This window comes from Leopardus geoffroyi, chromosome A3 (genome assembly GCF_018350155.1).
Source record: "Leopardus geoffroyi isolate Oge1 chromosome A3, O.geoffroyi_Oge1_pat1.0, whole genome shotgun sequence".
Classification (NCBI taxonomy): Eukaryota; Metazoa; Chordata; class Mammalia; order Carnivora; family Felidae; genus Leopardus; species Leopardus geoffroyi.
In genome coordinates this window covers 1,698,185-1,723,930 of record NC_059336.1, presented here as the reverse complement: position 1 = coordinate 1,723,930, position 25,746 = coordinate 1,698,185, and the positions used below count along the sequence as shown (strand labels likewise).

General features: G+C 55.2%; 2 protein-coding genes across 7 annotated transcripts in view; both read left to right on the top strand.

The window, feature by feature from the left end:
• Positions 1-8,223, top strand: part of SS18L1 (SS18L1 subunit of BAF chromatin remodeling complex) — a 30,443-nt gene extending 22,220 nt beyond the window's left edge. For all 6 annotated transcript variants that reach the window (XM_045444043.1, XM_045444048.1, XM_045444045.1 and 3 more), the window contains 3 exons: positions 1,670-1,789; positions 4,690-4,817; positions 5,364-8,223. In XM_045444043.1, coding sequence (XP_045299999.1) covers positions 1,670-1,789; positions 4,690-4,817; positions 5,364-5,390 — 275 coding nt within the window. In that variant the 3' untranslated portion in view covers positions 5,391-8,223. The remainder of the gene's footprint in view (positions 1-1,669; positions 1,790-4,689; positions 4,818-5,363) is intronic.
• A 1,067-nt stretch (positions 8,224-9,290) lies between these two features.
• MTG2 (mitochondrial ribosome associated GTPase 2) lies at positions 9,291-23,873 on the top strand. Its single transcript, XM_045444056.1, is given in 8 exon segments — positions 9,291-9,407; positions 17,149-17,339; positions 19,470-19,551; positions 19,554-19,616; positions 20,505-20,620; positions 21,339-21,557; positions 21,682-21,820; positions 22,430-23,873. Coding segments are annotated over 7 exon segments (1,200 nt in total). The 5' UTR covers positions 9,291-9,407; positions 17,149-17,153; the 3' UTR covers positions 22,825-23,873.
• Positions 23,874-25,746: the final 1,873 nt, after the last annotated feature.

The window sequence follows — 25,746 nt, the reverse complement described above, 5'->3', positions numbered from 1 at the left end:
CTGCAAGCTTCCTTCTGCAATGAGGCTTTTAGCGTGGACACTGCCTGGTGAGATCTTGAAAATGAGAGTTAAGGCATTTTCCCTGAAAAACAGAAAAAGTGAATCTGAAATCGTGCTTGGACTTTACCAACGTGAAGATAAAAACATACAGGCCGGCTCGGTCGGGGGAGCATGCAGCTCATGATCTCGGGGCTGTGACTTCGAGCCCCACGTCGGGCGTAGATTACTTAAATAAATAAATGTTTAAAAATATATAGGTATATTGGGGTGCCTGGGTGGCTCAGTCGGTTGAGCATCCGAGTTCAGCTCAGCTCATGATCTCGTGGTCCGTGAGTTTGAGCCCCACGTCGGGCTCTGTGCTGACAGTTCGGAGCCTGGAGCCTGTTTCAGATTCTGTCTCCCTCTCTCTCTGCCCCTCCCCTGTTCACGCTCTCTCTCTGTCTCAAGAATAAATAAAAAAACGTTAAAAAAATATACATATATACAGGTATATATTTGCCTTAAAAAAAATGCTCTGTGGCACTGATTTCCTAACGTCAAAGGAAAAACCCAATGTGGATCTGAGCCAGCACCACGGACGTGCGCCTCCACGCTGAAGGTGTCTGGAAACATCAGGGCTCCTTCCGAGCCGTGGGGAGACACAGCCTTAGAGCTGCCGCTCACCTCAGCGTCCCCCATCAGCCACAGGACCGACCGTCTCTGAATCTCCCTTCTCTGCGCCCCGTGTGTGAAATGGGGGTGTGGTGGTGTCCCCCTCCCAGTGTCATGGGAAGCACGTGAGGTAGTCCGTGTAGCCTGCTTGGGACCCACTCTGGCCCGCGGCCCCGTCCCACACACCTTACCGGTGAGAAGAGACAGCAAGGGAGGGGGACGTGTGTAGAACATTCCGAAGGCTCACTGACCGGTACTGATTCTCCGCCCAAGACCGTTAGAGTTTCTCCGTTTCCTCCCCCACTGGCCGCCGTGTGGCTGCGTCGGCAGCGGTCCTTTCAGTTGCCTGTGCGAGTCCTCGTGCTTTGTCCTTCCCACGACCGGCACCACAGCTGAGCGGCTGCCGGGATGGACTGTCCCGACTCACCGCCTCTGGCTGTCGTGGTGGCCCAGGGCCGCCGTGACCAGGTGCTGCCGAAACGGGCCAGGGGTCCGAGAGCCGACGCGGGGTGTGTCCCCGGCCTCTGTCCCCGCTTGCGGTGGCTCCGGCCGTCCTGGGTGTCCTTGCTTGTAGGCATGTCACTCCACGCTGCTGTCAGCACGTGGCTCTCCCTGCGTCTGTGTCCACACTCCCTCTTACGACAGCACCCGTCATTGGATTAGGGCTCATTTTAGTCCAGCCAGCCTGCCCCTCACTGATCACATCTGCAGAGGCCCTAATTCCTGATAAGACCACGTGCACAGGTGTGTGGGTAAGGACTCCAGCGTACCTTTCGGGGGGACACGGTTCGACCCAAAACACTTGCATTAACCTTTGCTTTCGGTTCACTTTCGTTTTGGGTGTTTATTCGTAATCTTCTAAAACAAGAAGAGAAAATGTCGTAAAAGATTTGTGGGAAAGAGAAGATTCCGAGGTAGTCGAGGTGGCCCAGGGTTTTCCGAGGCGTCCACGTCCTGAGTGGCAGGAAGGGCTGCCTTTGTCCCTGGGAATGAACCGCGTGTCTCCTTCCCCCCACAGGGAACTCGCAGTACAGCCAGCAGCAGGCGGGGTACCAGCAGGGCGCAGCCCAGCAGCAGGCCGGGTACCAGCAGCAGTACCCCAACCAGCAGAGCTATCCCGGGCAGCAGCCGGGCTACGGTAAGGGGGTCGGGGGGAGGGCACGCCTTCCCACCCGGGCCCCACACGCGGTAACGCTGCTGTTCGTTCAGTGACACTTAGTGCGCTCATTCGGGAATAGTTTTACCTGTGTTTTAATGTTTTATTTATTTCTGAGAGAGAGAGCGCAAGCGGGGAGGGGCAGAGAACGAGGGGAACGTGGGATCCAAAGCAGGCTCCACGCTGTCAGCAGAGAGCCCCATGTGGGGCTCGGACCCATGATCCGTGAGATCACGACCTGAGCCGAAGGCTGACGCTCAACCGGCTGAGCCTCCCAGGCGCCCCCCTTTTGGAATGGTTTTAGATTTCCAGCGAAGCTGTGTGGCTAGTGCACAGAGTTCCTCTCTTGTTCACCTCGTCCGAGCACAGCGTGATCGTCACGACTAAGAAACTCCGCTGGCGCGTTGCTGTGGACGGAACTCCCGGCTTATCCAGATCTCACGGGGTTTCCCCCAGTATCCTATTCTGTCCCGGGACCCCTCTGGGGTCCCACAGGACATTGAGTCTCACGGCTCCTTAGGCTGGGACAGAGTCTCGGAAATCCCGGTCTTTCTGGACCTTGACAGTCGTGAGGGAGACTGGACGGGTGCTTTGTTGGACAGCCTTGGTCGGCTTTGTCTGAGCTTTTTCTCAGGATGACCGTGGGCTGTGGGATTTGGAAAGCTCGCAGGGGCGAAAGACCCTTCTCATCCCACATCAACGTGATGTGCCTCTGATGCTGGGTGTGGTCGCTTGGTTAGAGGCATCCACCCGGTGCCCCCGCCATCGAGCTGTCCCATCTTCCTCTCCTTCCCCCAATCATTGGAAGCAAGCCCCTGAGTCCAGCCCGTACTCAAGGGGGGGATTGTCTACCGTAGACTGTTTGGAGTTCCTCTATAAGGCTCACTCCGCTTCTAATCATTTATTAGTATGTGTCTGTGGATATTAGTTTTATACGCTGGGTTGTATTCCAGTACTTCTCTGTTTTGTTCAGCGTGTCCAGTTTGCCTCGTGGGAGCTCTTCCAGTCCCTTTGACATGTCCCCGTCCTTTTGTTTCTGAGCATTTCCTTATTCTCTGGGACCGCGATGCTCTCCCTGCACTAGCCCTAGACGTAGCCAGGTCTCACGGGAGCTCTGGTTCCCTGACGAGAGAACGTTGTTAGGGACTGAGAGCCAGGGGCACGTGGGCATCCTCTGAGCCTCTCCACGTGTGGGTCAGTCCCACAGCAGCTCCTGGAGGGGCTCGCCCGTTCGTCAGCTTTTGCTCGCCCCACGAGCGTTCCCCAGACGGCGAAGGGGCCCGGGTGGGGCGCTCTGCCTTGGAGCCCGCCGGCAAGCATTGGTCTCCAGGCCCGTCGGACAGAAACGTGGGCTTTTTGAGCTGCAGCAGCCACAAAGGGGAGACACCCCGTCCACTGGAGGTCAGCGGAGTCTCCCCGAGGTCAGGCCGTCCGGCACAGCAGAGCGTCCTGCCGGGAGCATAGCCCGCCCATCCGCCCAGCCCTCTCTGGGCCTCGGCCCCTGAGGCAGGTACACCTGAAACAGGGCAGGCCTGGCCTCTTGCCTGCGGGTCATGTCTGCCAAGAGCCCGAGACCGCACGACGCTCTCCCAGGGTCCCCGCCTGTTCCCGAGGCGCATGTGGGTCACCCTCCCCAGAGCCCAGGTGCTGCTGTCACAGGAGGACCGCTGCCTGACATGGCCACCACGTGATGGCCCGGCAAACCGTCAGTGTTTAAAATACACCGCGAGGGGCACCTGGGTAGCTGCGTTGGTTGGGCGTCCGACTTCGGCTTAGGTCATGATCTTGCAGTTCGTGAGTTCGAGCCCCGTGTCGGGCTCTGTGCTGACAGCTCGGAGCCTGGAGCCTGCTTCAGATCCTGTGTCTCCTTGTCTCTCTGGCCCTCCCCTGCTCACGCTCTGTCTCTCTCAAAAATAAACATTTAAATAAATAAATACATACAATGAGATAAAATACAGTGAAAGCCGGCCTCGCCACCTGAACGAGTGGGTGATTATCTCCTTAAGAGTGAGTCTGCGAGTCTTTATAAAACCTCCATCTGTCTGTACCAAAATGTCTTCGTTTACTGTAGTCAGGAGCCCCCACTCGCTCATCCAGCCAGAGCTGGGCCCCGTCCCCTCCATAAACCGTGTGCCTCCCTGAGGGAACCCGTCCAGGCCGCGGGACTCGGCCTTCGCTGCACCTCAGGATCACCTGCCAGGCGGGGCCCTTGCGTGAGGTGTCTTCCTGAGCTCACAGGTGACCGTGGCACACGGTGAGGAAGGTAAGCCCCAGTTCAAGATTGTTGTTCAACCTTTTATAGCCACGACTGACTAAATAACAATTTTTTGAAAAATTATTTGGCCTTAAAATCTATTTTTTTGTTAAGGGTTTGTCTTTGAGAGAGAGAGCACACGCAAGGGGGGAGAGGGGCAGAGACAGAAGATCCAAAGCGGGCTCCCTGCTGAAAGCACAGAGCCTGACTCAGGGTTCAAACTCACGAACTGAGAGATCGTGACCCGAGCCGAAGTTGGCGCGTAACGGACTGAGCCACCCAGGTGCCCCCTTGGCCTTTACCGGTTCTTTCCAAAGCTTTTGCCTTAGTTTCCACGGGAACGCCTACCTCCTTCCTCTCGCACGCGAGTCTTCAACAGCTGCTGTGGTGCTTAACTCGTGGGTTTGTGGCGACCACCCTGGCGGACACGCTGCTGCCGGGAAGCTGGTGCAGGTGCGCCGGGGAGCAGCCCGCTAGCCCCGGCCGGGGGGGCCGCGCGGGAGCCGCCGGCAGCCTTGCTTGAGCACTCGGCTGAGCTTCCACCGCTGGATCCAGCGGTGTGGCACACTTCCGGAGGGCTGGGGTGGGCGTTGGGTCGTTCTCATGGCTCGGGTGTGTGTCCTCACAGGGCCTGCCCAGGGAGCCGCCTCACAGTACTCCGGGTACCAGCAAGGACAAGGCCAGCAGTACGGAAGCTACAGGGCATCTCAGACGGGCCCGTCCGCCCAGCAGCAGCGGCCTTATGGCTATGAGCAGGCAAGATTTGGGGATGCCTTCAGACGCGCAGATCCGTCGTGTCTGTGGAAACGTGACAAAGGTTTCTCTTACGGTCGTGAGGAATAAGGAGAGGAAGGAATTGGCTGCCAGGGTCTCTTCCAGAATGTGAATTCTCTGATCCGCTAAGGCTTTTGCGAATTACTGTACGCATAGCATACCCTCACTCAGTCAGACACGGCTGGCCGAGTGGCTCTGCGTCTGGGTCCCAGCCCAAGTTTGCAGCCAGCCCTGCTGCTGACCAGTCACCTGTGGGAGCTTGGCCCCTTGGGGGGGTCTTACTGGGGGGCAGCTGGTAAGGGTGAGCCTCGCTGACCCTCTGATCTAAATCATTGGCCGCAGGCTTGGATGGACGGCCTTCAGAAAGCCAGCGATCGTGTTGCCCGCCCGAGATCTAGGCAGAGAGCTGTTTGCTTGCCTGCTTCCCATCCCTGCTTCCGTCCCTAGTCCTGGGTGTGGGCTGCGGGGTGCGGGGTGGGAGGTCTGTCTCAACTACGGAAGTGTAACACGTGTCTCGGTCTCTTACAGGGCCAGTATGGAAATTACCAGCAGTAAGGGACAAGCGTTCTTGGTAGAGCCTTGTGGTGGCATGTCCCCTGGGGATGGTTGGGCCGGTGGCAGTTCTGGTGAACTCTGACCTCTTGACTGCCCCTCCGCCCCACGCAGCGTCTGCATGTGAAGCGTGCACGTTTCATCTGGGTACGATGCCAAGGGTGCACCGCTGGCGAGAGACGGCGCTTTGATGGTGTGACATATCCGGTGCTGTGTATAGTATTGTACGTCCATACGACGGGGAGGTTGTCTCTTTTGTCCCCCTCCCCCTTGATGTTTCTAGCTAGCTTTAGGGGTCCTGTTGTCACCAGAGTATTCTGTGCCCAGCAATGGGACACATCTACCAGATGCCATAGTCCGTGTGTTCACACAAGCAGGCCTCGGGTCTGCTCCTCCTCACGCAGTTGTCGTCATGTGGGTTGTAAACTTGTCTTTCACTGGCCACACCGCAGCTGGACACGCGCGCACAGCCCCTGGGTGGCAGCCTCTCCCTGTGCCTCGATGGCGGGGGAGGGCATCTTCTGTGTTTTGGGTCAGTTTCTGGTACGCAGCGGAAAGTATAAACGTGCTTCGTTTGGGGAGGCTGCGAATAGCCCTTGCCAGGCTCGTGCGCTCCCTGTGTCTCTCGCCAATTGTGTTTATCCAAAATGTTTTATGTTTTTGTATAAAGAGTAAAGAGGGATCAACGAGTATATTCCAGATAAACGTACGATTAGCCTGACCCAGGGAAGGAAAGAGGGTAGTTCTTTAAAATGACTGGCCTTGGCCCTTATTTATCTGACGGTCAGTTCTGGGATTTGGATATTTGATATTGCCCTGTTCTGAATTGAGAATTTAAAATATTTATACCAAAATTTCCAAACGGTTGGCAAGTATTTTCTTTTATATTCTTTTCTTCCAGGACCTGCTTATCCAGCTCTCTAAGCAAGTGTTCCTTTTCTTTTAGAGATATCTGAAATTCACACCTTATTTTCAAAAAGAACCCCACAAATTTGACTGTGTTCTTCCCAAGGAAAAGGATTCATATAGGGAAATTTGAGTAAATTTTACATTCCTAGAACATCAAATCCCATTTAAGCTCTCAAGCATTATACACAGCTCACTTGGAAAAGCATAGTAAAAGGAAACCTTCTGTTTCACTAATTAGTAATACAAACATTCTGTCAGCTTTTACCTGGATAATAGTATCCATGTGAATACTTTAAAAACATATTTGGATAAATGCTGACACACTTCCAAGAACAACCAAGAAAATGCAAAAAAATATCCAATTCTTTACACACCAGGTCTACTGACGATGGTGTTTTTAAATTGATAAGTTTCGCGTTTTAAAAGTCTACAATAGTCCTTCATCCGGAGGTGTTGAATGGCTTACAGTTTACAAGGCATTTTATGCTGTTTTTGTTTTGTTTTCTTTTGTTTTGTTGCTTGAATGAATCGTGACAGTCCACACTGGGAAATACGGAGGCAATTACTGCTCCCATTTTACAGATGAAGAACGGAGGTGCAGATTAAAGATTGCCCCAGATGAGTACCAGTCCTGTTCTAGCATATTTTCCCCTCTTCTGTGGGGACAGAATCACACGTACATTGGGATAGGAGTGTCTATTTTATAGGCATATGGGTTTTAAAAACTCTTAACGCTGGTAAGGGCTTAAAGATACGTACTCTATTAAATTACTGAAAGAGAGTTCGTAGTTGCTAAATGACACAGACATGAGTAATTTCATTTAGGGAGGTGTCTCCCTCGATTTTGTCCTGTTCTTTCCTGACAGTTTTCATAGAACTGACTTGCAAACTCCATCGGGAACTAAAATTTCCCACTGAAAACGTTACACATTTTAGATAACTGTGAAAGTGGTTTCATTTTTATTCCTTGCCAATCTGCGAATATGCCTTTTATGTGTGTGTGTTTTTTTAAGTGCTGTATTACTACTTTTTGAAAGGAAAGGACACTTACACTTATCCCAGAACTTCAATCTGAAATGTCTTACATTAAGAATTTCTTGAATGTTGTGTATATATTTTAAAAAGCACTTTGTGAAATAGTTTGTACATTTATTTCCTAATTTATACATGATTTGGGGTATTAATATATTTACTGATTAATAACGGAATGTTTATTTAATGTCTCGTCCGTTTTTGTGTGCTGTTGTGGGGAAGAGGTGGTGCCAGCAGTTCTGTATCATTAAACCTATTACATCTTCTCTTCTGTAACATGTTTGCAAAGCTTAGGCTAAAGTGAGTTGTTCGTGCAGTGTGGTCGATGGTGCTTTGTTTTTTATGACTCCTTCCACAGAAGGCCAGTGACGATGCAAAGGACGCTCGGAACGTGATGCTCATTCTTCCTCCCAATTGTCCCCGAGCCACAGCAGGTCTCGGACCTGAGAGACGCCCGCGGCGTCCAGAAGTGCACGTGAACACGGCGGCACGCGGAACCTCACCCCCGTTAGAGTTTGCCGTGCAGCCACTGGCTAGTGGGGACCTGGGCTGCTGGAAGGTTCCGGGGGTGGGGGGGGGGGCAGCCTCAGGACCGCTGGGCTGCGAGGGCCCAAGCCTCAGGGCCGCCGGTGTTTGCGGGAACAGGTGGTCTGAGTGCGGGCGTCTGTTCAGAGCTGCACAGGAGGAAGATGTTTCTGTTCCCCTCTCGATTTGTTGCGCTGTTACTTCATTTCTAGTAACGGAACAGGTCAAATTCGTCTTATTTGTGAGCACGGTACATTTTCTGAAAAACATCCTATCAGTTCAGTTTTTTCCGGTCGGGAGTTTGGCGCATATAAATTGCTTATGATTTGGTGTAATGTATGAATAAACTGGTTCTTCAAAACCACCCTAACAGGGCAGTTTCTCTCTGTGTTCGGACCCAGGGGACCAGCACCTGGTCATGGGGGAGGGGCGGTGGGTAACTGCCGGGGGAGGCGGGTGTCTGTCTGACAGGGGAGACAGGCGTCTGACCCAGCTAGCTGGTGTCTGATGAGGGAGGCAAGTGTCTGTCCGGCAGGAGCGGCCCATGGCCGTTGGGGGCGGCAGGTGTCTGACGGGGGAGGCTGGTGTCTGGTGGGGGAGGTGGATCTCTGATGCAGACTGCTGACGTCAGTTGGACGGGGCGATGGTGTCTGATGGGCAGCCAGTGTCTGAAGAGGGAGGCAGGCAGATGTCTGACCGGGGAAGCCAGTGCCTGATAGAGGCAGCGGGTGTCTGATGGGGGAGGCAGGTCTCTGATGCAGACAGCCATCAGTTGGACGGGGCGGCAGTGTCTGAAGAGGGAGGCAGATGTCTGACCGGGGAAGCCAGTGCCTGACGGGGGAGGCCGGTGTCTGACAGGAGTGCCAGGTGTCACGGGGGGGGGGGGGGGGGGGGGCGTGGCTGTCGGGGGAGGCAGATGTCTGATGGGGGTGGCTGGTGTCTGAAGAGGGAGGTGGGTGGCTGAGCAGGGAAACAGGTCTCTGATGGGGGTGGCCGGTGCCTGACCGGGGTGGGGGGGGGGGGTGTCTGATGGGGGCAGCCGGTGCCTCGCGGGGGAGGCCGGTGTCTGACAGGGGCACCGGGTGTCTGATGGGGGAGATAGGGGTCTGACGGGGGAGGCAGGGGTCTAACAGGAGCGGCCCGTGGCTGTCGGGGGAGGCAGGTGTCTGACGGGGGAGACGGGTCTCTGATGGGGGTGGCCGGCGTCTGAAGGCGGAGGCAGATGTCTGCATGACGGGGGAAACAGATGTCTGTCCGAAGGGGGCAGCCGGTGCCTGACGGAGGAGGCGGGTCTCTGATGGGGATGACCCGCGTCAGTCGGACGGGGCTCCGGGTGTCTGACGCGGTGGCCGGGTGCCCGCCAGCCGGCGCCCCTCCAACCGCGACACAGCCAACTCGGACTGCGCCCAAGGACGTGGGCCGGAGTAGGTCCTATCTTCCGCTCACGCTCGCTAGGCAGGCCCTGCGCAGGCGCAGCCTGCCGGGGGCGGGTCCGGCCCCGGAAGTGATCTGACAGCCCGGGTCCGGGCCCCGGAAGTGACGTGTCCAGGAGCGGTGAGTGCGGGCGCTGGCGGGCGTCGGGGCGGCCCAGGGGACGGGGGCGCGGGGACGGCGACGGCGGGCACGCCTTGTGAGAGCGGCCTTGGGTCCCGGGCGCCCCCGCGTCCTTCCGTGCGTGTCTGCGTAACCGCGGGGACGCACGGCCGCGCGAAAGGGCGCGAGCGCTCACACGTCCTGCGAAACATGTCGGAGCGCGTGTAGACGGAGCGCTGCTGCAAACGCGGCTCCCTGCCCCGCTTTCCCGCGCCGGGCGCTCCCGGTGTGGCGGGTGTCTCTGCGGCCCCCGAGCAGGCGTGCTCCCGGGTCCGGGGCGGGCGGCGCCGCCGAGGAGCGAACGTGTGCGGAGACCGTGCAGTCGGGACGCCGACCTGGAGCTGCGACGGTGGAGTTGCTTCTGCCCCTGGACCCAGAGGATTTAGTGGGGAGGGTGCCGCCACCAGAACCAGACGGGAGCGGCCCGGAACCAGCTTCCTCGACGGCAGGGAGAGCAAGTGCCTCCGGGCCGGCTCTGCAAACAGCGCGCACGCTCTTGGGTGGTTGTAAGGAATGAATTTTGAAATTTCTGTAGAAGGTTTAGAAGAGGTTCCTGGCAAAGAATAACTTCTGCGCAGCAGTACAACTGAGCTTAACGCTTTATAGAGCGAAGTAATAGTGTCCAAGGCCCTGCTGGCTCGGTTGGTCGGTAGAGGATCCGACTCTTGATCTGGGGGTGGGGAGTTCATAGCCCCACGTTGGACGGGAACCCTACTTGAAGAAAAACAATAATAAGTAATTTAAGAAACAAACTGGAGGGACGCCTGGGTGGCTCAGTCGGTTGAGCGTCCGACCTCGGCTCAGGTCGTGATCTCAAGGCTCCTGGGTTCCAGCCCCACGTCGGGCTCTGTGCTGGTAGCTCAGAGCCTGGAGCCACTTCAGATTCTGTGTCTCCCTTTCTGTCTCTCCTCCTACCCTGCGGCGTGCACGCTCTCTTTCTCTCTCAAAAGTAAATATTAAAAAAACAATAAAGTGGGGCCCTTGCCATGTGCTGAGTACCTTTCCAGCAATTGTAAAAGCCCCATCCTGTAATCATAACATCCACTGGACTCTGGATCCTGGGTTTCATCACTGTCTGGCCTTTACCTGCTGAACGGGCCCAGTAGACAGATGCTGCCAGGAGGAATCTGAGCTCACTTCCTGAGTTCCCACAGTAGAGACCAGCACTCTCCAGAAGGACTCTCTGTAATAGTGGAAGTGTGATGTCCAGTATGGGGCCCGCTGACCACACGTGGCTGTCAGCACTTGAAATGTGCCTTGTGTAACTGAGGGACGGTATTTTTACCTTTTTATTTATTTATTTTAAATGTTGTTTTTGAGAGAGAGAGCAAAGGAGGGGCAGAGACGGGGATAGAAGATCTGAAGCTGGTTTTGTGCCATCAGCACGGAGCCCAATGCAGGACTTGAACTCACAAAGGGTGAGATCGTGATCTGAGTCAAAGTCGGATGTGCAGTTGACCGAGCCACCCAGGTGCCCCGTTTTTAAATTTTTAACTAATTTAAGTTGAATAGCCCCATGTGGTTGGCTCATTGGGCAGTGCAGGGATGGCATTTAGAAGGAAAACAGCAGTGTGAAGCAAAGTTGAACTTGTTACTTATCGAGGGAAGCCCTGTCACTCAGGCATGCAATCAGCAGGCTTTTCCACCCGGCGCTGGAAGGGCCCGGAAGGAGGAAGTAAGCCCAGTAGGCAAGATTCAGAGCGCAGGTCTCTGGCTGGCCCTGTAGCCGATGACCTTCTCCGCCACAGGTCTCCGGGTTTCGTGTCACCGGTGCCCTGTACCCGGTGTCGGCCGGGGCTGGGTGCACGGTACAGCCCTGCAGCGGGCTTTGCCGTGGATGTGCTGGTAGCCATGCTGGAGGACTGGTCCCTTTACCAGTTTCCTCGCTCCGCCGCTGCCGCCTGACCACTCAGACCTCGGGGGAGCCACTTTCCCTCTTCATCTGCCAGTCGGGGGACTGAAAGGACTTTGCTTACAGAGTAGTTGTGAGGCCCAGATAAGGCGATCCCTAAAAATACTCAGCTCAGTATTTTGCAACACGGTAGACGTCTTGAATGTTGATAGTTAACGCTTATTTCTAGGCACTTTTTTTGTATGGCGCTACCGTGGACGAGACTGTTTTCTTCATTTTCCAGTTGTTTGCCGCTAGTGTATGAGTACAATTGGTTTTTGTGCGTTAACCTTGTAATCTGCAAACTTGGTTAATCGTTTTATTAATTTTAGTCATTGTTTTATAGGTTTTCCTGGGACTCTCTGTGGAAACAATCATATCTTCTGCGCTGTCACCTCTCCTTTTTTGTTTTAATTCTTTATTGCAGCGTTTGAAACACAGTGTTGCGTAGCGGTGGTGAGCATAGCGGCTTTTTCCCCATCGTGGGTAACAGTCCAGTCTTTCTCCATCCCGTGTGATGGCCGCGTGGGCCAGATGCCCTTTGTCAGCTTGGAGATGTACCCTCCCGTTCCTCATTTGCTGCAGCGTTTCCTTTTCCTGATCACAAATGGCTGTTGACTTGGGTCAGGTGTGTGTGATTGCCAGTGGGAAGGGGGGGGTGGGGTTGTAACTGCTAATAAAGCCTGTGTTCCAGGAGTCATCCCGCTTGGCCCTGGTTCGCGGTAGACTCAACTGGACCCTGTGTTGTTAGGGATTCTTTAGGTCTATGTTCATGAGGGATGTTGGACTGTAATTTTCTCTGTATAATGAGGCTTTGGTACTAGAGTTTCACTGGCCTTGTAAAATGAGTTAGGTAGTGATCTCACTTCCTTTTTCTGAGAAAGTTTCTGTAAGATTGCTGTTATGTCTTCCTTGAATGTTCTTTAGAATCTTCCAGTAAAATCGTCTGAGTCTAGAGTCTTTTGGGGGATGTTTCTTATGAGCAGTTTAACATTTTTTTTTTTTTAATTTTTTTTTTTTCAATGTTTATTTATTTTGGGGACAGAGAGAGACAGAGCATGAACGGGGGAGGGGCAGAGAGAGAGAGGGAGACACAGAATCGGAAACAGGCTCCAGGCTCCGAGCCATCAGCCCAGAGCCCGACGCGGGGCTCGAACTCACGGACCGCGAGATCGTGACCTGGCTGAAGTCGGACGCTTAACCGACTGCGCCACCCAGGCGCCCCCAGTTTAACATTTTTTAGTAGACACAGAGCCATTTAGATTTTCTACTTGTATTAGTTGGGTAAGTTGCACTTTTCAGAAATTGTCCATTTCACGTAAGTTGCTGAGTTTGCTGGCAAAAACTTGTTCATAGCATTCTCTTACCCTTTTCGTATCTGGACAGTTGGTGCTGAGAACCGCTTTTAAATTCCTGACATTGGGGATCTGCGTTCACTCTTGATCAGTCCGATGAGAGCTTTGTTAGCGCCATGAATCTTTTCAGTGGCTGTGGTGTTTTTCTGTCGTCTGCTAGGGTTTATTTCTACTCTTTATTATTTCCTTCCTTCCACTTTGCACTTTCTGGTTTCTTGATCTTAGCTGGTTTTAGATTGTTCTTCTTTGCCAGGGTGAGCACGCAGAGCCCCGAGGGTCCCCTGAACTGGGCACGTTGTGCTGTCCTTGCCGTTCCTTTCAAAATGGAAGCGTGCCGTATAACTTCCGGGTAACCGGGGTTTCCTCAGTACTGTATGCTGACTGACTTCGGTCTTCTTGTAGCCAGAGAACACACCACACCCTCGGTGGTTTCCATCCTCTTGAATCAGTGCTTGAGGCTTTGCGTCCCGTCCGATGGTCTGTCTAGTGAGTGTTCCAGACGCCTGAAAATAGCGTCTGCTCTGCAGTCGTTGGATGAACTGCTCTGTGCATGTCAGATCGACCCTGTTGATAAGATCGCTCAGATTTTCTGCATCTTCGTGGCTGTTTTCGGTTGTTTGCTTGTTTTCTCTTCAGCTACTTTTTTTTTCTTTTTATCACTTCCTGAGAGAGCGAGAGCAATATTAAAATTCCCCACGATGGCTGTGCAGCGGTCTGTTTCTCCCTTCAGTTCTTTCAGATTTTGCTTCATGTGTTTTGAAGTAGTCATTGTGCACATCTGTAGCTGCTCGGTGCCCTTGGGTCACTATCAGATGTCTTCCCTCGCGTCCGGTGATGCTGTTTCTGGACGTCTGTCTTACCTCAGTTACGCGTCTGGTTAGGTTAAACTACACTCTTCTATTGTTTATTTTCTGTGTGTCCTCTCTGTTTCCGTTAGCCCTGTTCTTCTGAACCGTTGGCGTGTTTTGAAGCGTCCCCTGTCCCTGCCGGTTGGCTCTCGGGCCGTCTCTGTGTTGCGTGTCAGCGGCGGCTCTGGGGGGACACGGTGCACATGCCCAGCCTGTCCTCGCCTGCTCGGCGCTGAGGCTGGTGCGGGCCTCTTGCCCCCCACGGTCCCTTTCATCTCCCCGCGATCTGACGCTGTCAGGTGTAGGACCTCTGCCTGCATTGAAAACCCACTGGACGGTGTTATAAAGAAGTCTTGCTTGCTGTGATCTCACGTGTCTAGTCTTACCAGGAAAATTGGCAGTGCTTGTAACTCATTTACCTTTTCTGTTGCTGCCTCCCGTTGCTGAAGATCTGGGTGACCCTCTGGTGCCGTTTTCCTTCACCTCGGGAACTCCCAAGCATCTCTTGTAGAGATGCTTTTTCACCGTCTGAGACCGTCTCGTTTCATCTCCCCTCCTGAAGCGCGTTCTTGCTGGGCCTGTGATGCTGGGGACAGCCCTTGTCTTACAGATAGCACTCCAGGATGGCTTAACTCGGTGTGGGACCCTGGCTCTGGCCCTGGAAAAGAGAAAGAGCTGTTGGTGGAAAAACTCGTGCCCTCCGAATGCCACCTGGAGTTTAACCCAAGTTGGGTTTTTAGTTTTGGCAAACGTATCCCGGTCACGTAAGACGCTAACGTTAGGGGAGACCGGCCAAGAGGTATGTGGGAATATCTTTCACCTTTTTTTTGTAAGTCTAAAATCATTCCCAAATGAAAGTTCCTTGTAAAAACAGTATGCACTTACAGAAGGGTAACAGGAGGGTATCCCCGGGGCGGGGGGGTTGGGGTTCAGCCCCGCATGGGGGGTGGAGGAGGGGAGGGTTGGGCTGCTATGAGGATTGAGCCAGGGAACAAACATGTCCAGGACGCTGGAAGCGGGGACCTGGCAGTCAGAGAATGGAGCTGTCGAGACAGAAAGAGGAAATGAGCGTGCGTCCTGCGGTGTGCAATTGGGCACGTGGGTGTGAGTTCCTGGATTTGGACAGACGCTGCTCGCTAGCTGTGGGTGGACAGGCGTAGCAGTGATGCACAGGTGGGTGTGTGGGTGTGCGTACCTTTGTCTGCCCTCCGGGTCCCCCCTGAGCCCGCAAGCTGTGAAACCCCAGCCTGCCCAGCGGGCACAGGGGCTTCTGAATCCCATTCTCCACTCACAGCAACTGGGGCTTCTTGAGTAAAGGCTGATCTCAGGGTCGTCTGGGGAGAATACGAAGTAAGCCCAGAACGTTTTGTACCCGGAAGCAAGGAAGTCCTCAAAGATTGATGGGCCGCCACTGGCCAAACTGGGGACCGCTTGAACATGATAGATATGTAGATAGATAAATAAATACGTAAATAAATCATAAATAAGTAAACGCATGCATATCCAAGTGTAGGTGACTAAAACAGAAAAGCACGAGCCCACGACGGTGAATAAATGGGGAGCTAATGAGGAGGGGGAAGCCGGCAGGGACCCCAGAGGGCTGGAGCTCAGAGTGCATCAGGAAAGGACCAAGGAAAAAAAAAAAAAAGGAAAGGACCAAGGAGACCCGGCCCTCTGCGGGGCTTGTGTGGCATTCTTGTCACGAGGGGACGGGACGTCAGTCAGACGGGGGACACACACCTGCTGCAGGACACCTGGCCCGTGGCCTCGAAGCGTCACTGGCACGAGAGCCAAGGCGAGGCTGAGGAGCGTCCCAGGCTAGGGAGGCTGAAGGGAGGGCCGTGCGTGCGGCTGGCGGCCTGCTCGTGGGGGACGCCGGCTCCACGGGGGGCACGCATGGGGTGATCCGGGGCGTGGGGCGTCAGGTCGGCAGCTTCCCCGCAGGCGATTCAGGAAGGAAAGGGTCCTTCACCCCCGACTCTGCCTTTTCCATGACTGTGACAGTTTCCAAATGAGAAGCAAAACTCTTCAGTGCCTTGCTAGGAGAAGAATTCCTACAAAGAATGTATCCCTTCCCTGCGGAGCCCGAATGTGGAGCTGGAGGCTCACGGGAGGGGTTTCTGAGGTCCAAGCAAATTCTGTCTCTTCTCCTGCTGTGTTACACACTTGGTGGCTTTCTAATTTTTTTTTTTTTTTTAATATTTATTTAGTTTTGAGACAGTGAACGGGAGGGGCAGAGAGAGAGGAAGACACAGAATCCCAAGCAGGCTCCAGGCTCTGAGCTGTCAGCACAGAGCCCGACGCGGGGCTAGAATCCACGAGCTGTGAGATCATGACCTGAGCCGAAGTCGGATGCTTAACCAACTGAGCCCCCCAGGCGCCCCTCTAATTATATTTTAAACATTACGTGTACGTTTCTTTTCCTATTTGCGTATATATTTCATACTTAGAAACGGGAGGAAAGCTTTCTGAGTTTTCTTTTACGTGGCACACATGTGCCCACGCATCAGGGACGTCTGAGAGTGCGTGGCTTTCAGGCCCTCACAGCAAAGGGAGAAGGGGCTGTCACCCCTAGAGGGCCAGGTCCCAGGCTGCCTCACATGTGGCCTTGGCACCTACAGATGTGTGGGCACTGGGAAGGGTGGGAGCAGCCCCCAGTGAGGGACAGGTGGCTCACACTGAGCACGCACGTGGGCGGCCTGTCCTGCCAGCCCCGTCCCATTGACAGATGCACAGAGTGAGGCCACACAGGGAAGAGTGCTTCCAGGTCCACGCTGGGGACAAGGGGCAGAGGGGACATTTGCTTCCAGTCTGGGGGCATAACCACCGTGCTCCATAACCCGTATTCTCACTGGTCCAGTTTGGCTATTTTTGAACTGCACAGGATAACCCACTAATATTTGAGTAATTGAGTGTTTTAATACATTTTTTAATATTTATTTTGAGAGGGTGCACACACAAGTGGGGAAGGGGCAGGAAGAGAGAATCCCAAGCAGACCCCTTGCTGACGTAGGGCTCGATCCCACAAACCGTGACACCATGACCTGAGCTGAAATCAACTGACTGAGCCACCCAGGCACCCCTGGGTGTTTTAAGAACTTTTTATTTGAGGCTCAGGTTTTCTTCTTAATGTTCTCACTGAGCAGATATTTGATAACCTGTAGAGGAGTGCATCCAGTGCTGCGGGAGGTTTAACGATTTAAATCCTTTGTACACACAGCTTGCTCCCAAGTAAGACAGAGGCTGAGAAGGGCAGGTGACCCTGGCTCGGAGCTGAGAGTGGTGATGGAAGACTGTCCTGTTAGCGAGTTTGTTTACGTGTTTCAAAACCACACGTGGAGATACTGCTGTGCACAGGCCTTTTCTTTAGTTTCAGTTTGCAGGGTTGTGGGTTTTGTTTTTTTTTTAAGTTTATTTATTTTGAGAGAGAGAGTCCCAAGCAGGCTCCGCTCTGTCCGCGCAGAACCCGACTTGGGGCTCCATCCCACAGCTATGAGATCATGACCGAAATCAAGAGTCAGATGCTTAACCGACTGAGCCACCCGGGCGCCCCTCGGTTTGCAGGTTTAAACCAGGCGTCTGATTTTGCCAATTTGATTTTTGTTAAGGAGCCATGGTGCCTTCGAGGCTTCTCTCAGTAGGACCGCGGACCGTGTTTGGGGGCGTGGGGCGCTGGACTCGGGTCGCGCCCGGCCAGCTCCCGTGGCACGCTCCCCCCAGGCTGCTCTCGGCCAGCCGTGCGGACCTCTCCAGGCACCAGGAGCCCCCCGGAAAGAAACCGCTCTCCGAGAAGAAGCTGGTGAGATTTCTGACCTTTTAGGAGGTTGCCTGCAGTTCCCTCTCTCAGAAGCAAGGCACAGTGTTTTGAGATCTCATTTTCCTGTTCATTCATTCTGATGTGTGTGATGCTACACATGTAGCATCTTGAACACGATGAGATGGAAAGAAGGTCTGTGTGTGCCGAGTCCTTGCTCGTGGAAACTACGAAGAGCGGGGAAGGCACGTGGGTGCTGCCGGAGCGCCGTGCTCCTTCCCTGCAGCCGGGAGGGAGGGTGCACACTAACAGGGGAGGGGCAGAGAGAGGGAGAGAGAATTCCAGGCAGGCCAGCACGGAGCCCGACGTGGGGCTCAAACTCCCCCACCGTGAGCTCAATACCTGAGCCGAAGTCGAGAGTCGGAGGCTCCACAGACTGGGCCCCCAGGCGCCCCTGGGACGTGTGTACTAGGTACGTTCTTAAGTATGTACGAGTAGTTCTTTATTTAAAACATCTGTGGGGGGAAGGGGCATGCCTTTAGCTTTATACTTCTTTAAGCCTTACCTGGTTTTTGTTCTAAATTCACCAAGACCTACTAAGAACGTGAATGACCTTTGATTAAATTTAAGAAGATAGGTGCTCACCACCCACTTTGTTTCCTCCTAAATGGGTGTGGGCAGATAAGCATCACCTGGGCCAACAGTGTTTTCTGTGGACAACTTACCACGTACCTCAGCTTTGCATGGTCTTAGCTGAATGTACAAATTGAATCTAAGTTTTATTTTCCCTAGAATGTTCATCAGTTGTGCTTTTTTCCCATCACGTCGATCTTGATTATGTTGGCCTACAGCAAAGTTTTTGAAATAGTAATTCGTGGTTTTTCCACGTGGTGGTGCCAGAGAATCTTAAAATACTTGGGTATTAAAAAAAAAAAAAAAAAAAAAAACTGCTTATGCAGTAGCGGACAGAAATGCAGATGCCCTGGGTCCTGGTGGAGGGGCCTTGTGGATGGCTGCGTCCACCCGCACACGCGTGCAGGAGGGTGGCGGGTTCCCCGCTAGCGGGACACCGGCACTGTGCCCTGGCACCTCGGAGAGCTGGCCAGGATGAGCTGTTTATCAAATGTGAACCTAGTTAGTTCTAGTTCTTCTCCTAGATTGTGCCTCCCTTAGGGGCCTAGAGCAACACTTAATCTCAGGTCAGGAGTTCTGTTTATATTGCTACATTTAGGGGCGCCTGGGTGGCGCAGTCGGTTAAGCGTCCAACTTCAGCCAGGTCACGATCTCGCGGTCCGTGAGTTCGAGCCCCGCGTCAGGCTCTGGGCTGATGGCTCAGAGCCTGGAGCCTGTTTCCGATTCTGTGTCTCCCTCTCTCTCTGCCCCTCCCCCGTTCATGCTCTGTCTCTCTCTGTCCCAAAAATAAATAAACGTTGAAAAAAAAAAAAAATTTAAACCTAAGCCCTCTTCAGGGGCGCCTGGGTGGCTCAGTCGGTCAAGTGTCCGACATCAGCTCACGCCATGATCTTGCAGTCCTTGAGTTCGAGCCCCCGTCGGGCTCTGTGCTGACAGCCTGGAGCCTGCTTCAGATTCTGTGTCTCCCTCTCTCTCTTTCTCCCCCGCTCGCACTCTGTCTCTGTCTGTCTCTCTCTCTCTCTCTCAAAAATAAAGATTTTTTTTTTTTAAATTAAAAAATAAATAAACAAACATAAGCCCTTTTCAGTTGGGCTGCAGAAAACATTCTTTCTTTAAAGTCAGAAGCCTGGTAATCCACCAAGGACTCTCGCATTCATTATGGCGTCTTTCCATTAGTAAAGACCTGGTATTTCAGTAACGTATTGCTATTTGAAAAAACATGGAAAGATGCTTTGTTTCAGGAATGTTCTCTAAACAACTCTCATTTTCTTTAGTTTGGGAATGTTGACTTCGTTATCCAACTGAGTTCTGTGCTGACCACTTTTTACATGTGCCTTGTTGACTGACGTGGGCCTACAAGTAGTAGGGGCTCATGGGAACCTTTTCCTATTTTTGCACTGGAGGCGAGATTAGTAACCTTAGCGTCATTTACCTCTAGTCTTAAAACCTGTCATAGATACAAAAGGCACATTCCACATGGCTGCCTGGTCCTCGCGAGGATCGCGGAGGGAGTAACGAGTGGGCTCGCTGTGCTCTCTGCAGAAGAGGCATTTTGTGGACCATCGCCGAGTGCTCATCCGAGGGGGATGTGGAGGCGACGGGGTGAGCTGTTTCCACAGTGAGCCCGGAAGGAGTTCGGAGGCCCGGACGGTGGTGATGGAGGTGACGGTGGCCATGTCATCCTGAAAGGCACGTGTCCCCAGGGGCTGTGTGGGAAGGATCGGGGTGTCTGCTCCTCTTTGGGGCGGAGCGTCTCCAGGTTCTTATCCGCGTGGGAATTTGAATTCAAATGTTGACGTGTGGACATCATTTTTATTAAATTATATGTGTGTTTGTACTTAACGCCCCTGAACCAACTTCAGTGGTGGGTTTTTCTAAATTTGAGGAGTACAGAGCGCGTTTACTCTCAGGGAGTGTAACGTTCTAGTCCAGCATGTAACAACAGGGTCGGTGTTGCTGTCTCGGTACATTCCGGGAGGCTGTGGACTGCGTTGACCACATTGTGGGGCTCGAGCTCATGAACCCTTGAGGTCGTGACCTGAGCCGATACCAAGGGTCAGACACTTAACTGACGGAGCCGCCCAGGCAAACCCGAAAGTGGAACTACTTTTACATTGATGATGGTATTATAGGTGATTTTGAATTTTCAGAAATTGTATTTTTTTGAAAGGAAGTGAGAATTTAGCTTTTTAAAGTGTCACATTGCGGGGCGCCTGGGTGGCTCAGTCGGTTGGGCGTCCAACTTCGGCTCAGGTCATGATCTCACGGTTCGTGAGTTCAAGCCCTACATCGGGCTCTGTGCTGACAGCTCAGAGCCTGGAGCCTGCTTCTGATTCTGTGTCTCCGTCTCTCTCTGCCCCTCCCCTGCTCTCACTCTGTCTCTTAAAAAGAAAGAAATGTTTAAAAAAAAAATTAAAATACCCATTGCTCGCTCGGTAACTTGTGCCATGACTTCATTCCATGTTTCCGTGCGCAAGCATTCCTAATGTCCTTCAACCCAACCAGAGGAAGTGGACAGTGTGCAGAGAATTCTGCTTTTAAGCCAACAATGGTGAAGGTCGTTGCTCTGACTTGTAGCTGACCAGCAAGTCAAGTCGCTGTCCTCTGTGTTGTCGCGGTACCAGGGTTTCCACGGGCAAGCCGGCGGCCGGAAGAACTGCTCCGGGCGAGGCGGCGCTGTCCTCTACATCCGGGTAAGCCTGTCGTGGCCTCGGGGGGTGCCTCACAGGGGTCCCCTTGGCTCGGACACACAGCTGCCCGAGACCGAGACTTGGTCCTAATTTTATCCCACACGTGTGTATGACCCGTTCTCAAAAATCACAAAATAATTGTATTTAAAAAGTGGGACTCCAGGGGCGCCTGGGTGGCTCAGTCGGTTGAGCGGCCGACTTCGGCTCAGGTCAATGATCTCACAGTCCATGAGTTCGAGCCCTGCGTCGGGCTCTGTGCTGACAGCTCGGAGCCTGGAGCCTGTTTCGGATTCTGTGTCTCCCTCTCTCTGACCCTCCCCCGTTCATGCTCTGTCTCTCTCTGTCCAAAAATAAATAAAAATTTTTTATTTTTAAATAAAAAGCGGGACTCCAGGGGTCCGCTCTTCCTCTGTCCTGACCCTCTCAGGCCATCTCTCTCTCAGATTATCCCAGTGTTTTCCGGATGCTTCCATCCACCCTAATGTTTTAGAAACACTGTTTGAAGAAGCTATCTGAATGCCATGCAGGGATTACGACAGCCCCATAAAGTCCCTGTGAAGGTCGGGACCTTTCTCTTGGTGCTTCATAGCTCTGTGAAGGGGGACCTAGTGGTGCCCCCTCCCTCTGCTACACCCCCCGCTTCTAGACATGGACAGATGCATGGGGTCTGGTCCACTCACGTGTCTGCCCTCCAGTCCCGCAAGTGCTTCATTATTTTCAGGTCCCTGTGGGCACCTTAGTGAAGGAGGGCAGTGAAGTCGTGGCTGACCTGTCCTGCCCGGGCGCGGAGTACGTCGCCGCTCGGGGAGGTGCGGGAGGAAAAGGCAACCGCTTTTTCCTGGCCAATGACAACCGTGCACCGGTGACCTGTACCCCCGGGCAGCCCGGTCAAGAACGTGTCCTCTTCCTGGAGCTCAAGACGGTGGCCCACGCCGGGATGGTGAGTATCGTGTGGGGCCCCAGGCGGGAGGAGGGGGTGTGGGCACAGCCGACCGATAGACGCTCTGTCCCCAGTGCTGCCACAGGCGCCCCGCGGTGACACCCCATCTCTGCCTCTCTTCCAGGTTGGGTTCCCCAATGCCGGGAAGTCCTCGCTTCTCCGGGCCATTTCGAACGCGAGGCCTGCCGTGGCGTCCTACCCGTTCACCACCTTAAAGCCCCACGTTGGGATTGTTCGCTGTGACGATCACCAACAGATAGCAGGTGGAACTTCATAGTCCTCTCCGAGGTTGGGTGTAGACAGTGTCCTTCGGAGCCGTGCTTCTGTCGGCCTTCAGAGCCGCCCCCCCAGATGCGGCCTTGCTGCGGCCCCTGTCGAAGTGCGCTCGGGAGTCGTGTGCTCCTTTCGGGCCTGAGGAAGGCCTGCCTCCCCCCTCAGCACTTGTCGCGGAGGTGACACGTGACCTCAGAGCTTTCCCCGTGCCATTTCGAGGGAAGAAAACTTTTTCCCTGGGAGGGAAGGTACCCGTTAAACGCAGTGAGCCTGCCGCTCACGTTACTCGTATAGCGCTTTGCGTTTGCAGAGTGCTCTATAATAATTTCTGTCAGCAATCCAGTTCCTCACAGTTTACAGGAGGCCGTTTTCCCCTTTTCTGAATCATTTTTACAGCCAGAGGCTGGCGTGTGTTCACTGTTCCTTACCGGGCAGGCTCCCCCCCCGCCAGCCTGTCCCCGCATACCTCAGCCTCTGGCAGCTCAGAGCCACGGTGCCCGGGACGGCAGCCGGCCCGATGGGTCGCTCCGGCGGGAAATCCGGCGGCATCCGTGGCCAGGGTTCCGGAGGCAGCCCCCCTGCTCTGTCTCCCCCTGCAGTGGCGGACATCCCGGGCATCGTCCGGGGCGCGCACCGGAACAGAGGCCTGGGGAGCGCCTTCCTCAGGCACGTCGAGCGCTGCCGCTTCCTCCTGTTCGTGGTGGATCTCTCGGAGCCGGAGCCGTGGACTCAGCTTGAGGACCTGAAGCGGGAGCTGGAGCAGCACGAGGCCGGCCTGTCCCAGCGACCCCACGTGGTCGTGGCAAATAAGGTCGACCTCCCCGAGGCCAGGGCTGCCGTGCCCCGGCTGCGGGCGCGCCTGGGCTCGAGCGCCGTCGCCCTGTCGGCGGCCACCGGGGAGAACGTGGAGGCGCTGCTGCTGCGTCTGCAGGAGCTCCACCGCCAGCACGTGGCCACCGAGCTGCAGTGCGGCCGCCAGCCGCTCAGGTGGTAGGCGCCCCCCCATCCCCCCGCTCGGAGCGGAGACGAGAGTCGCTTGCGAAGAATCGGCAGCGTTGGTGCCGCGCCCTCCTGGGCTCCCCCTCCGGCAGACTCCGCACCTCCCGTACCCGCCAGCGGGCGGAGGGGGTCTCGTCCGTGTCGCTCGGCGCCCTCCTCGCGAGGACCCCGCGGCCTTCAAATGCGGCCGAGCGGCCCAAACTTGGATGAGCCGAGCGGGAGGCACGGGCCCAGGGGCACCCACACCGGAACCGTCAGTGCCGGCAGCCGCCCCCGAGGCCCGCACGCCCTAGGAGGGGACAGGAGGGTGCGGGGACCGGGTGCGCCCGCAGGCGCGAGGCTCTTCTCGAATGCCCCCGTCTGAGAGAAGCAGGAAGGGCGACGCCTCCCCGGTTGTTCCCAGACGGAGCTGTGTTGCGCGGAGCCGCTTGCGTCACGACTGAATGCACCCAATATCCGACCCGGGGACGCGGCTGGCTCCCGGCCGCGTGCGGCTTATTAACTCAGGGCGCAGACTTGTGTTCCCCCCAGATAAAGTCTGACGCTTGGGGCACGGCCCTGAGGGCCCTTCAGGGACAAAGTGGATGGGGAGCAGGGGGCCCCGGATCCTGTGGGGACTAGCCACGGGGGTCCCCGCCGCCGGCTGCTGGGCCTGGGGTCTGGGTGCCGGGCGTCCCCTCAGATGATAAACTTGACCTGAGCCCTCAGGAACAGCTCCGTTCTGAACTTCCGTCACATCTGCGCTGGAACCAGAGTCCTTGGCCTGCAGCTTTATTTTAATGTCTGATAATTTCCGAGGTCCTTGTGTTCTGGAAACACAGATGGGTTTTGCGATCTCTTTGCTCTCTCTGGGGCCACCACAAAGGCTTTCGTAGAGCGGCATTAATTATCGTGGCCTTTCATCTCTGGCTGGGCCCCGGCACGCGGTACTCTGCACAGGGGCGACACTGGCTGCCTCCCCGCGTCTGCCCTGCTCTCGGCCGGGCCCCCGGCAGCCTCAGGGCCTGACCCAGAAGACGCTCTGATAAATATTTATGGAACGAAGAACGGAATGGTGTCTGATGTTAGGTACATTTAAGTTTCTTTTCGTTTGAAAATATCTTGAGGGGCGCCTGGGTGGCTCAATGGGTTGAGCATCTGACTTGATCTCGGCTCAGGTCACGATCTCACAGTCACAAGATCGAGCCCAGCATCGGGCTCTGCATTGACAGCAAGGAGCCTGCTCGAGGTTCTCTCTCCTTCTGTCTCTGCCCCTCCCCTTTCCATGTGCACACACTCTCAAAATAAATGGACGTTTAAGAAAAATATATCTTGTAAAGGCACGTGGTTGGCGGGAGGACTCACTGAGTGGCCAAGGCCCCAGTGCCACCGCCCTCCCGTCCCAGCCCCACACCAGGGCCACCTCTCATGATTGTGGATAGGGGACATGCGTGCCGTCTGGGACCTACACGAGGCGTCCAGCCCTCTGTGTGGCCCATCCTTTCCTTGGAGCTGACCTCTGCCTTGGGCCACTTGCCCTTGTCTGTCCTAACTAACCCCTGTCCCTCCCTGTCGGTTCTTTCCCCAGATGCTCTAGCCCCCGGTCCCCCTCTGCCCTGAGGATTCCCTCTCCCGTGCTCTCCGCCTGCAGTTCCCATGTGGCCTGTGCAGGCTGCCCCCCAGGCTCTGCCCCTTGCTTCAGTCCCTCCCGTCAAGGTGGCTGTCACTTGGTTCCTCATGGCCTTTCTGGAAGTGGCTGTGACGGGGGCCTGAGCCTCAGGATGCTGCGCTCCCCAAATCCGCCCACTTTTGGCCCTAAGGCCTGGTACCCCCACTTCCAGAGCGCCTGCACCCACTTGCTCCAAAGAACAAATCTCCAGGCTCCGGCATGGCTCCTGAGGGTGCCTTCAGCACCCCTGCCCTCGGCTCTGTCCCCACCCCACCCCAAGAGGTGGCCCTGCTCTGCTGGCCTCTGGGGAAGCTGGCTGCCCTCCCTTTGTCTTTGCAGAGGCCTGTCTGTCCCCCACGCCTTTCCCAGCCTGGTGGGTGCGAGTGGACATGGTGGTTCCAGGAGGACGGGGAGGTCGGCCACCTGCCCGGAGATGCGAGGGCAACCGCGGATGACCACAGCTTTGTGCTGCCTGTCCTGTCCCGTCTTGTCCTGCTAGAGGTGACTCTGTCCCTGCCTTTAGACCGGGCTGACCGGTGACCTGTCCTAACCTGCAGAATGTAGGGTAGGGACCGACAGGCCTCCAGCCTGCAGCTCCCTAGGCCCGGGTGAGGCAAAAACACGCCGTCCACACTGTCCGCACGGGGTCCGGGCCACACCGTGGGTTCAAGCCAGGAATGTGGGGCTGGGGTCCACATCGGTGTGTAGCTCAGGTGCAGAGTGAGCTGGGGGTGGGGCTTCTCCATCCGGGCGCCTTGAGACCCCGATCTCTCCCGTGCGCCCAGCTCAGCTATCTGGGGACAATGGCCTCGGGCTCCTTGGCAGGCAGCCCAGGTGTGGTGGGGCCTGGAGGCCCTCCCTGTGGCCCTGCAGCCCCACCGCAGACCTGCTCCACCCAGACACGAGCGCCCTCCTGAGAGGGGAGCAGGCCAGGGACGTGGCGGGGGAGTTGGTTCCCGTGACAAAGTCCATACGCTGGGGGCTTACAACGAGAACCTCATTCCGTCCCAGCTCTGGAGGCCCCGAGTCCAGCACCACGGCGTGGGCAGGGCAGTGCCCCCTCGGGAGGCGCCGGGGGATCCTGTCTCCCCCAGGTGTCCTGGGCTTGTGCCATGCCCCTCTGGTCTGCCTCCACGGTCACGTGGCTTCTCTGTGCATCCCCTCATCCTACGAGGACACCAGTCACTGGACTTTGGGCCCACGCCGAGCCAGAACGACCTCATTCTGAGATCTTTAATTCTGTCTGCAAAGGACCTATTTCCAAATCGA